The sequence below is a fragment of the Trypanosoma rangeli genome, assembly GCF_003719475.1.
Source record: "Trypanosoma rangeli strain AM80 chromosome Unknown Tra_15.4_contig_00483, whole genome shotgun sequence".
NCBI classification, from domain to species: Eukaryota; Euglenozoa; class Kinetoplastea; order Trypanosomatida; family Trypanosomatidae; genus Trypanosoma; species Trypanosoma rangeli.
This window is the reverse complement of record NW_021706229.1, coordinates 1-11,551: the sequence shown is the minus strand read 5'-3', so window position 1 is coordinate 11,551 and position 11,551 is coordinate 1. Positions and strand designations below refer to the sequence as shown.

At 52.4% G+C, this 11,551-nt stretch overlaps 6 protein-coding genes and 1 pseudogene across 6 annotated transcripts, besides 6 other annotated features; all 7 read right to left on the bottom strand.

Moving 5' to 3' along the window:
* Position 1: 1 nt before the first annotated feature.
* Positions 2-151, bottom strand: TraAM80_08929 (hypothetical protein; annotated as a pseudogene).
* Positions 152-463: 312 nt separating this feature from the next.
* On the bottom strand, positions 464-1,630 carry TraAM80_08928 (putative actin 2; the record flags this gene model as incomplete). The annotated part of the gene is made up of 1 exon (XM_029385643.1): positions 464-1,630. One exon carries the CDS (start codon positions 1,628-1,630, stop codon positions 464-466), a length of 1,167 nt encoding a protein of 388 aa, XP_029234507.1.
* A 249-nt stretch (positions 1,631-1,879) lies between these two features.
* TraAM80_08927 (uncharacterized protein) lies at positions 1,880-4,087 on the bottom strand (the record flags this gene model as incomplete). The annotated part of the gene is made up of 1 exon (XM_029385642.1): positions 1,880-4,087. The coding sequence occupies one exon, from the start codon at positions 4,085-4,087 to the stop codon at positions 1,880-1,882; it is 2,208 nt and encodes a 735-aa protein (XP_029234506.1).
* A 654-nt stretch (positions 4,088-4,741) lies between these two features.
* Positions 4,742-6,115, bottom strand: TraAM80_08926 (putative C-14 sterol reductase; the record flags this gene model as incomplete). The annotated part of the gene is made up of 1 exon (XM_029385641.1): positions 4,742-6,115. One exon carries the CDS (start codon positions 6,113-6,115, stop codon positions 4,742-4,744), a length of 1,374 nt encoding a protein of 457 aa, XP_029234505.1.
* Positions 6,116-6,336: 221 nt separating this feature from the next.
* TraAM80_08925 (uncharacterized protein) lies at positions 6,337-6,873 on the bottom strand (the record flags this gene model as incomplete). Its single annotated transcript, XM_029385640.1, has 1 exon — positions 6,337-6,873. The coding sequence occupies one exon, from the start codon at positions 6,871-6,873 to the stop codon at positions 6,337-6,339; it is 537 nt and encodes a 178-aa protein (XP_029234504.1).
* Positions 6,874-7,102: 229 nt separating this feature from the next.
* Positions 7,103-7,139: a microsatellite.
* Positions 7,140-7,326: 187 nt separating this feature from the next.
* Positions 7,327-7,359: a microsatellite.
* Positions 7,360-7,518: 159 nt separating this feature from the next.
* Positions 7,519-7,545: a microsatellite.
* Positions 7,546-7,572: a sequence feature (A-rich).
* Positions 7,573-8,888: 1,316 nt separating this feature from the next.
* Positions 8,889-9,815, bottom strand: TraAM80_08924 (cytochrome-B5 reductase; the record flags this gene model as incomplete). The annotated part of the gene is made up of 1 exon (XM_029385639.1): positions 8,889-9,815. The coding sequence occupies one exon, from the start codon at positions 9,813-9,815 to the stop codon at positions 8,889-8,891; it is 927 nt and encodes a 308-aa protein (XP_029234503.1).
* Positions 9,816-10,217: 402 nt separating this feature from the next.
* Positions 10,218-10,242: a microsatellite.
* Positions 10,243-10,544: 302 nt separating this feature from the next.
* Positions 10,545-10,572: a microsatellite.
* Positions 10,573-10,745: 173 nt separating this feature from the next.
* On the bottom strand, positions 10,746-11,551 carry TraAM80_08923 (uncharacterized protein; the record flags this gene model as incomplete). Its single annotated transcript, XM_029385638.1, has 1 exon — positions 10,746-11,551. A coding segment is annotated over one exon (806 nt), but the record flags the coding sequence as incomplete, so codon positions are not given.

Genomic DNA, 11,551 nt, shown 5'->3' with positions numbered 1-11,551 from the left:
CCCGGTCTGTCTCGCGTTCATAGTTGGTGATGCAAAGTCGCCGTGTCTTCACCTCTCCTCATCCGCATTTGCCTGCGCCTGCACGGCACACAGCAGGTTATAGATGTCCTCCGCAGAGTCACACGACAAAGCCGGGGAGGTGCCGCGCATCGCGCCACACGCGGCGCCGCCTCCTTCCTTGCCGCCAGCAGCACACAGAGAGAGAAGCAAGAGCCAACACACAAGCAATACCCAAAGTACGGCAAGCGCCACGTACATACACAATCACCGTTAAACACAAATCCAAAAGATGAAAGGACACCCCAACGGAGGAAAAATGGCTCACAGGTGCAACCTAGCAGCAAAAAACACCGGCGGCCCACGCACCGAAATACTGACGCTTAAACCACGATAAACACTCAGGCCTCAAAACAAAAAATAATAATAAAGAATAGATAAAATGCAATATAAAGAAGAGTGGACACTACCTAGACACGAAGGTGAGGGAGTCGCACCGCCTGTGGAGAATGGCGGCCCCCTGTTCGTCGTACTCCGCCTTCGTCACCCACTCTGAGGCAAAAGAGGTCAAGCTGGCGAGAATTGCAGCGCCTATCCACACACTAAACTTTCGCTCGTTCGCCGCCACCACGCGGACGTCTTCGGCCGCACGTTTGTTTGCCAAGGCTGCCAGCTCTGACTGCAAGCGCTGCTGCATTCCTTTAAACATCGTGTTGCCGCCGGACAGAACGACACTGCCAAGAAGCCGGCGGCGCAAATCGATAGGGCAGGAGTTGACACAATTCATTATGGTGCATGGAATGCCCTCATACGGCCTCTCAGCCAATGCCGGGTTGAAGAGAAGTTCAGGGCAACAAAACCGCGAGCGGCCAACATGAATCACCTCACCATCTGGTAGCGTGAACGGTTCACCTTTTTTTCCACACTCGTCGCCGGCCTCCGCCTCTGCCGCCGCTAGTTCCTCTTCTAAGGAAAACGATATGTAGCAGAGACGCTCCTTCACTTGCCGCACCACCTCACGGTCGGTGGAGGTCGTGAAGGGGCGGCCAAGCTCGTCGCTAAGTAGCTCCATCATCCACTCTGTCAGATCACGACCAGCAAGTTCCAGTCGGCGCACCGATTGCGGCATCGTCTGACCTTCAAATATGGGCACGAGGTGCGTTACACCGTCGCCGCTGTCCAATACAAGCCCGTCGGTGCGGCCAGCGGAGTACAGCGTGAGCACTGCCTGAATTTGCACGTGAAGCGCCGGCACGCCAAAGGACTCAAAGAGAACCTCCGCCATCTTCTCACGGTTGGCGGTAGGATTCAGCGGCGCCTCCGTCAACAGCACGGCCTGGCGCTCCGCCGGCACACGCAGCTGCTCATACGCATGTCGCCAGACACGCTCCATCTGATCCCAGTCAAGAACAATGCCGTGCTCAATTGGATAAAAATAACACAGTCCCTTCTCCTGCAAGGCTTCGTCCCCCACATATACGCGTGGGTTGTTGCTCCTGTTCCTCGTTGGGGCTCCAACGACACTTGGGAACACGCATCGCGGGACCTCCTCCCAAGCGAAGCCGCACTTGATGTTTCCGCTCCCATTGTCAAGCACCACCGCCGGCTCCTCACCCCATGCTGCTGCCTCCATCTACTAGTACACCGCAGGTGTGGCAGTCCAAGGTTGCGCGTGCCCGTGTGAGTTGGTGTAGCACAAGGAAGAAAATGCGCCAAAGGAAGAGACGGAAACAAATTTTAATAACCTCAAAAAAAAAACCAAAAAAAAATAGTGCGTATGTGCTCGCTCCATTGACAGCAACGACAACAATGCCACAACACATAATTCCACTATCTATGGGTAACAGCCACTCTTCTCATCCTCTTCGGTGTCATTACTCACCTATGCATTTGAGGCGCGCCAAACATCCTCGAGGACGCGGTGTGCAGCCTCGTGGCAAGATGAAAAGGCTTCGCTGATTGGCTTTGATCGCTGCTGCCGTAGCAGGGTCGCCACCAATTCCCCCTCGCAGCCCGTCAAATCTCCTTCCATCAGCAGCATCTCCTGCAGCACCGCCTCGCATGCAACCCCCTTCACCTTGTGAGTCGCCCTAGTGTAGAAGACTGTCATGTGTGGCGCCCCATGCACATCGTCTGCCTGTGGGCCTTCCTCGGCCTCATCCTCCTCGAAGAGCAACGAGTACGGAAAGGTCATCATGTGAGACGCGAACACGGGTGCGTCGTCCCCGTCGCGGGCCTCCAACCGAGGACCTCGGTGAAACAATCCACCACCTCCATCTCGCACTTCAAACGAAGCCGGTGCACGGGGGCCCGCCCCAATAGACGAAAATCCCTGCAGGAACTTTGTTGGGTCCGCCTCACGGGTGTAGTGACTGTGGCTGCTGTTGCTGCCCTCAGTGCAGCTCACGAGATTTAGACTGAATGTGCTGCGCCAGCAGTGGTAAAACCGGCCGACGCAGTAGCGTCCTGTCTCCCCCGCATTCTCAGTGCCGCTGGAGAGAATCGAAAAAAGGGCATAATGTCCCAATTCACTACCCTTGTTGCAGGCATTTGCCTCCGCCTTGACAACGTGGCTGGAGGCAACACACCATGCCACATCCAGAGGAAGGTCAACGGTGTCTCTGTGCCACACAAAAGAAGTGGAGGAGGATGCCGCCTTCTTTCCACGTCGCCCAAACAGCGAAAAGCAGTCGCAAGACCCCTGCAGCCTCGATGGCAAACCTTCACTGGGTGTGCCGTTTTTACCCAGAAGAACCGTTTTGGGTGTTTCCTCTTCTAGTCTATTCATTTCGTAGAGAAGGCTATGAAACCACGGTGTAGGGTAAATCGATGCCGTGCACAGTAACAGGTGCGGGGCGAACTCTTGCGCTGCTTCTTTCCACGTGTGCTCTGCACCGCTCTTATCTTCCCCCGCATCCAGCGTTAGTGCGGTCCGCGATGTCCTAAGGTGCTCGTTTACAAACTGCAGGATTCTCGCGGCATCCCACAATGTTCCCTCTCCCGCCGTACGGAAGGCAAACACACAGCACACGGCGTTGCCGACGCCCAGAAAGAGGAGGTGCAGCACCACCTCGTCCTTCCCGCATTTCAGCAAGAGCTCAGATACGTGCACCAGTGGAACCTGCTCGCATGGACGATCCTCGGTGGGCCAACGACTCAACTGGTCAACCGCCACCGCCCCAATCAAAAGTCTACCACAATGGTCCATTAGTTTAAAAAACGAAGGCGAGGCACAGAGGAGGCCACCCGTAGAAAATACTGCAACGAATGGAAGCTGTTCAAACTTCTCACTCCAGAGCGAGTGACGCCGCGTGGTACCCTCCTTCACCTCGAAGGCTGCCGCAAGTGTGCGGTCAATGACGTCTACCAGACACTTGCAAGCATGCGCGGCAGCGGCTTCAAGTGATTGAAGGTCCTTGTAACCATTATGTGAGTTTCCGGCAACGCTGGCAACGCATCCGTGTGACTTCACACCAGACACCCGGCAATAGAGAAGACTAATGGGAACAACGTCCTGAGCAACAAAAAAAAGCAACGCCTTGCGTCGCAAAAATGCAGAGGGGTGCATCGCCGCACACCGCGCCTTCGTGGAAGGCATCTCTTCTGAGGCACGCCAATCGCTCACACGTCGTTCCTCCCAGCGTGACGCATGCGCGGTTGGCAGGCCGTCGTACTCCATCGTCTCATCTGCCGCGGTGAGAGCCCAATTCGCTGACGTGCAGAGCGCATCAAAAATAAGGCGTGTGCCACTGTAGTTTGTGCGTCGAATGGTCTCTAGGGCGTAATCGAGCACAACCATCAACTCCTCTCGTGAGGCGGCCGGGCCACCCACGGCTATGGTCACCTCGTCCAGCTTCCCACCCACCTTCTCGCGCTGCACCAGCACAAGAACCTCCTCCATGAAACACAGACCACCGTCACTGTCGGCACCCTTCGCCAGAGGCACGGTGCAGCTACGAAAGCAGTGGAAAGAGCGTGCGTGGACAGGGTAGTCAAACAACTTGTCGATCCCTTCTATACGGGGTGGTGGGCTGAACGACGGCGCCATGACCCTCAGACCGTTTGCCGCCTCCAACCTAATCCATGTCATCCTTCTCCCTCTCCCCGCTTCAGAGAAAGGGCCAAAAAGAGCCCGCATGCAAGGAGGAAAAAATAAAAAATGTATCATTCATAGATGGTATGCAAGAAAACAAAACTTCCGCCTGTTCAGAGTTCATATGTGTTTACTGCTTTCTTCTAACAGCTTCCTCTGAGGCAAAGAGGCAGGGGCCTTGGCGTTGCTCAGATAAAATCTTACAAAAAACCCTGCGGCCGTTGCACCTGTACAGCGTGTTGCATAAACATATCCCTGTAGGTGCACAAGCAGTCCCAAAAAAAAAAAAAGAGGTACAGGAAAAACTCTACTCCCCCCTTAGCCTCCATCTACCCCGCTAGTCCACACGCACAAAACGCACTGAGAGCTGAGCGTGAAAGCTGAGAGTCACCGTGTAAAAAAAAAGCAAGAAAGTACATATCGAAGTAATTTGAGGCACCGCTGTAATCCCGCCACCGGCCATCCAACCAATCGCAGCATATCTTTGGCAAAGAACAGTGCACATCTTTTTTACGTTGCTGTTGCTTTTTTCATATTTTCATTTACCGCCCTCCATTTACTCTCGTTTGCCTGTCCACCACTCCCCTAACCGTTATGGCGGCGCGTGCGTGTGCCTCCGCACGCAGGTTGGCGTCTAGCACATACGCAAAATCAGTAAACATACGGAATGAGACGATATCGGACAATACTGCAGAACTTTTTCCAGTCCGCCTCACCGTACTTTTCAGCCATCTGACGCTCATCCCGCAATTGGCGGTGCATGAGAAGAACGGCGAAGTACACCGGCTGATAATACGGCAAAAGTGCCATCGTGCCCGTCAGCGCAGACCAGGAAAGAGTCATTAGCCAGTCCCCCACGTAGTTGGGGTGGCGACATATGCCCCAATAGCCAGAGATAATGAGCGACTTCCCGCGCGCGGTCCTCATCACCTTCACCTTTGACACCGCCTTGTCACGCGGGTTCTGACGAAACTTATTCTTCTGAGAGTTTGACCCACGAAAGATGACGTAGCCGACCACAGCCACCAGACAGACGCATGCCATATACCCGTAGCTCAGCTTCACAGGGTGATACGCCAAGAACTTGGTTTTGAGCGTGTAGGTAAATGGCACCCACGTGAGATCGCCAAAGCACAACATGAAGCCAAACCCGTCGTGCACAATATCCATCATTGTCAGGTTCCCCGCCTCGAGTAAAAGTCCATCAAAGACGTAAAGCGACTCCATCAGGGCTATGACAACGATGCTGGGAGTGCACGTGCCAGCTTCCACAGATTTGGCTACAAAGGCCCAATTCAGAAGACTCCACCCAATAAGACCTGGGCGAAGTTCACACATCAATTTCCAGTCAAGTGAACCAGTTCGAGGGTTAAGTTCGTGCCCCATCCAAAAGTCGTATACGTGACTCCCCGTGTTGCCTCCCTCAGAAAGCAACACAGTCGATGCCCGAAAGGATGCGGTGTAGAGCACAATACTCATGGTCGTGGAGATTATAATTGAGGCAATCATAAGCGACACAAACATCTCCGCCAGAACCGCCAGACGAACAATGCCCTGGTAGTGAAGGACACCCACAACAAGGTGGGTTAAAAGAAACGCATGTACAGCATTCATGTTGTACACGAGGGTTTCCCCGTTACGCAGCTTCGTCCCCTTCACCCGCGCTCCAAAAGGAGCAACGTAGAGCAGTGCATGCAGCAGCATCCACGCCAATTCAAGCCCAAGTGCAACAGGAAGATGAGAAAGAGACGTCCTAACAGTCTTCATGAGTTCCGTATGAAGTTTATAAACGCCATTAACCGTGCACTGTTTCTCCCCACACAGTGTGTTTAGGCTGAGTACAAGAAGCGGGAGGAACAATATCATGGCTAGCGCGCCCACTGGGCCGCCCCACTCATACCCCATCGTTGGAGGGTTAAGTGGAGAGAGCTGTTTGCGCGTCGCGGCCCCGCCACGTGCGTTTGATGTGGTGCGGTGCGGTGTCTTGGAGCGCGACCTTGAGGCCCCTCTAGTGTTCGACGGCATGGTTGGCTTTCCTCTTCTGCGTCCGGCTCTGAGCTGCTTCGCGTTGTCAATGCTCCCGCGTCGTCCGGGCCCGAGGCAAAGCAAAAAAGCAAAACAAAAAAAACGTCATCGGATGCAAAAGAAAAAGAAACAAAGCGACGTCAAAATAATAATGAAAGATGTTGGTCAGTCGGCCGCCGCAACTCGACCGTATCTCCTTCCCCCACAGCTCCTTCCTCGCCTCACTGCGCAGAGACCCTTGCGTCCGACACTATCACCGCGAGCCCGGCAACAACGAGAAGGGCACCTACCGCCCACATCGCAGTTATCTCTTCGTGGAAGACAACAAAGCCAAGAAGGGCACTCACCGCAAAGTTTGTCCCAGTGTTCAATATCTGGCAGACCGGTGTGGGGCCACAAGACAGCGCCTTAAGGTACCAGCGCCACATCTGTGCCGTGAAAAATATATTTGAGGCAAACAACAGTCCCCGAATGCCAAGCAGCGCCACGTGGGCCCACCACGAGTCTGCGTGGTTCAAGTTCGCCCAGACGGAAAATGATGCGACAGCTGTAATTGGTGACTTCCCGCCACTCTCCGTCACGGCAAGTTTTCCCACCACGGCGGACAGTGCCCCAAACATGCCTGCCAGAGATGCGTGAAGGAAAAACGCACGGCTTGCCGTTGACGAAGGTTGGCGTTTCTCCCGGGTGTGCAGAGGACTGCGGCATTCCACTGAGACCTCTCTACCATGCGGTGATGCCGACTTCTCCTGCCCCATGTGGATTCTAACAGCCGTTTCCTACTCAGTCAAAAGATTGGCAGTAAAGAAGAAAGGAACAAAATGGGCATCTGTAAAAACACTACAGAATACGCGCCTGTGGGACACGTTGTGAGGTGCATTCCCACAAAACAGGAAGGGCACAACAATGAAGAGGGAGTTGCAATTTGGCTTGGCACACACAAAGTACCCCAACAAAAAATCTTATTGCCCTGCAACAAATAAAGCGGAAAAGGCAACATCAAACGCAAAAAGAAAAAGAAAAATAGTCATGCAGCACAATTCATTACGACTAAGCTCGTTGGAAATTCACCGGACGGCAGTCCGCAAGGGCCCGTAAAAGCCAGACCCCCTTTCCACGTGGAGGGCGTCAGCAGCAGTAGTAGTAGGAGATTCAAGATTAGAGGACGGTACTACACTCGTATCCCTCCAACGCCACATGTATTTACGCACAAAAATAACAATAATAATAATAATAGTAATAATCGTGGGCGAGAAAGAAATAGTGTGGTTAGCCAAGGCGTACCTTCATCAACGGTCCCCCCCCCCCGTTCGGTTGTGCATTCATGCCACAGGCTTCCACAAGAACAAATATAAAACAATCTTCCCTTACACTATCTATACCTAAGCCTCGCCCTTTTATTTCACCACCACCACCACCACCACCACCACATGTTTTTTTTCTTTTTTTTTGCTTTTCCTTCCTACCTCTCTTTCACAATAAATACACGCAACTTTCCACTTTACCCCTTTTCACCCCTTTTCACCACCAATGCAACACAAAAAGAAGAAGCAACCACAACAGCAACCAAAGTAACTAATAAAAATTAATGTTGAGACAATCGAATGAGTGCATCAATGCAATGGGTTCTCGCCTTTAGCTTCACTGTTTTCTTCTCCCCATTTTTTCTAGTCATCTTCTTTCATTAGATGCATGGCTTATGACACCACGGCCTTCCGCACCTAGGTCATTCCCGTAGACGTATGTGTGTATTATAAGTATACACATGTTCCTCTTTCTCTTCACCTTCCGTGCCCCCTCCCCTCACACGAACACACATAAAGCCATCGCATTCACCTCTCAGCCTACCGGATCAGCGGTACATCATAATGGTAGAGGAGGCAACGGCGAAAAGAGGATGAAAAAAGGATAAAACATAAGCGACGGAACGACTACTGGTCGGACCACCGAGTGTGAGTGGATCCGCGAAGTGTAAAAGTAGAGACGGCGCATGAAAGATGACGTCTCTGTCCTAATGGTGTAGAAGAGCACGACAACATGCAAGTTATATTCTTGGACAATACGTATTCCTTCTGAGGCCGTCTGGCCCGCCTAATGAGGCGGTCCATCTTTTCAGGGGTCCGTCATAATGGAAAGGTAAAAGTCTCTTTTCTCCCCTTACCCTCGGAGACCCAGATAAGTCGTTATAATTTTTTTTACTCCCGTGATGGGAGCAATGCACGCCGTGGCATTGTTGCTTCGCTCGTAAAAGTGGGAACGCACGTCCTCACACGGTGGCCTCCTCGCATCTCCCAATTCGAGGTTTATGGCAATGCCGGTGGAAGAGACTGCGGGCCGAAACAGTTTTGCGAAGCAGGGGGTGGAGGGAGGCGTACCCGCTTGCATATAATCCACGAAAAAGACAGCTGTGGGTTTGGGTGAAAACATCAATCGCACCCCCTCTCACTATCACCCACACACCCCGCCGCTGCAGTCCAAATATCCCGCCATGTCCGTATTCCCATCTTCTGCGGGGGTCACATGAGGCGCACGTTTTAATGCACATACCGCAAATCAGAAGCAAAAAAAAGCGGTTACTAACAATAACGGTATCCCTCCGTCCAATCACTGATATTCGAGTCATTTTGACTTCCTTCTTCATATTCCGTCTTATCTTATGTTTTTCATTTTGCTTTCATACCTCCTCCTCACATCATTGATTTCTGCAAGCACATATAAACATTTCAACTTACCCAAGCGCTACGGTGCCGCCCTTGTCACTTTGGCTCTGCGGCTAGAAGCGGTACACCATGTCTTTTGTGTAACCCATCCTACCGAGGATGCCCTCCACATCTGCCAGGTTGCTCAGCACTGTCCCTGTCGGCTGGTACGCCAGCCCACCACTCATGGCTTTTAGCACTGCCGGTGGCAAACCTGCAAGTTTAGCCATCATTCCATCGGGGCCGCACACAAGCAGAAGATTCTTCAATGACGGCTCCGGCATCGTCTGCCGCAACATTTCTTCTGTGATGTGTCCAATGTAACCTGTGTATGCAGCATCACTGTCTTGCAGTGCATCAACAGTATAGTGCACCTTGAGGCGGTGAGAGTTTTCCCGAGCCAACTTGTCAAGCAGGCCCTTGAGCAGTATTCTGTTCTCAGACCTATTGGCAAACAACAATGAGAGTTGTGTTGTGTCACCAGGAGTATCCAGTGAGGCGTTCAAAAACTGTAGCAGTGGGCATATGCCTGTACCCCCACCAATCATCCCAACTTTTTCCCATGCATTCTTCTTGTATCTTAGCTTGTACTGCACAACGCGGAAGAGGAGGTTGTCGCCGACATTCATTGAAAAAAGAAATTCGGTAAAGCGACCATGCATCTGTTTTCTGACCAATAAGTCAAAGTAGCCCTTGGTTCCATTACGGGTAATGGGAGTGTAGAAACGCATCGGCTGGTCTACAATATTAGCGCCTTGTTTATGGCAGGCCTGAAGCGTACTGCAGGGCACAAGATCAAACTCCATGTCTGGCTTTGGTAGGAGGAAGCGAAAGATGGCGACGTCCTCCGCGAGGTTGATGACCTCACCGAGTACATATGGCCTAAATTTTGTCTCAAACGCGCTTTCTTTTGCACACTGCGCCACACGAGTCGGTGTTGCGGTGTAGGACTGAAGCGCCGCGCCCAGTAAAGCAGCTGCACCAAATGCCAAAAACTTCATTTGTATTATTAATTGACTTTGAAAGATATGCGCTTGTAAAACTCCAAAGGGCACGCTGCTATTTCTTTCTTGATTGCTCCACCTAATTATTCCTTCTTTCCTTCGTTCTCCGAGCGTTCGCAAAACCAGGGAGAACCCAACGACGGCGCAACAAGAATAACAGAAACGCAGCGGAAGCCCAACCAAAAAAAAAACAGCTGGCAGTGGCGAGCGCAAAAGACGAAAGCAGCCACGCAGAGGGGAAGAGACGTGGGAAAGGGCCTGAAGGGAAGTGAACAAGAAGAACAACAACAGCGGCCGCAGAAAAAAAAAAAAAGAGGGGGCACTGCAAGTTCGTTGATTAGCACGTGCCTTTAAGTGTTCCATCCTTGTAGCCGCACCTCTGCTCCTACCATCTTGCTGTGTTTGTTGGTTTGTTTGTTTGTTTCTCTCTTCCTCTCCTTACCTGCTCGCTCTCTCTATCGTTATTTGAATATTCAAAGTTCTGTGGGCGCACGCTTTTTTCACTGGCGCGCCGCACGTCGTCCGCAAAACCCTGACAGTTTGTCATCATCTCCTGTTCCTCATCATACGGTCTCTTTTTCGCTTCCCTCGTCCCCACCGGCAGCAGAGGCCAAAGCTCACTGGCCACACCGGTGCCCCCAACTCCAACTCCCGTCACCCAGTGCAGACTCAAGAATCCGTGCCAGTTCCCTTGATCGGCACATATCCGTGCAAAGGAAAAGGGGGGAGAGAGAGAGAGAAAGAAAGAAAGGGAAAACGTTGTTTATTTTACTCTCCGCGCTTCGTTGCGCTGGATGTCCAAACTTCTCCTCATGCCCAGCAAGTATACACATATCCGGGGCGTAAGGCACAAGTTAAGAGGAGGATACAAAGAGAGGGGATGCAATCAGAACCGTGTGCCATCTTGTTTATGTGGCACCGTTGTGGTTACATGGTGGGCGCTCTTCCCAGAAGCAAATCAAGCTCTGACTCTAATTCTTCTGCCTTCAAGGAGCACTGCCCCAGCGCACTTAGTTGGCAGTCCACAAGCCCTGCCATCCTCTCCAAGTCATCACACTCCCGCAGATGACGGAGGGAACGATTGTGTTGTCCCACACTTTGCGACAGCCGCAGCCTGAATGCTTCTACCTCGTCAAACAGGTTAATAACCGCCGCGTAGGTCGCCTCACGCTGCTCGTCCAACTTTGTAAAATTTGGCTGCGCCTTGGCGTAAACGGGCTGCACAGCATCCTCCACACGCTGCATCATCTCGGCAATAGCCCCCTGTTTGCTCTTCAGCTCCGTCAGCGTTTGCTTCGATGCCTCCGCGGTGGTGATAGCAGCGTCCAAATGGGAAATGTAAGCTAATATCTCATTACCGCGATCAATAATTTGTCGGTCACGGAGAAGCATATGCTGCGATAGTTTCTGAAAGTCACGATAATCCTTCGCAAAGTTCTTATCAACCTCAGCCAAGATGGATGACAGCGTCTTTCCCTTTAGCTCATCTGCAGCAGGCTTGCGTACGGAGACAGCAGCCTCACTACTCAAAGCTGCAGCTGGAGCTGCAGTATTCGCTGCAGAGCCAAAGCCACCAGCTGGAGCTGCAGTGTTCGCTGCAGAGCCAAAGCCACCAGCTGGAGCCGCTGTGGTCGCTGCAGAGCCAAAGCCACCAGCTGGAGCTGCAGTGTTCGCTGCAGAGCCAAACCCACCAGCTGGAGCTGCTGTGTCGCTGCAGAGCCAAAGCCACCAGC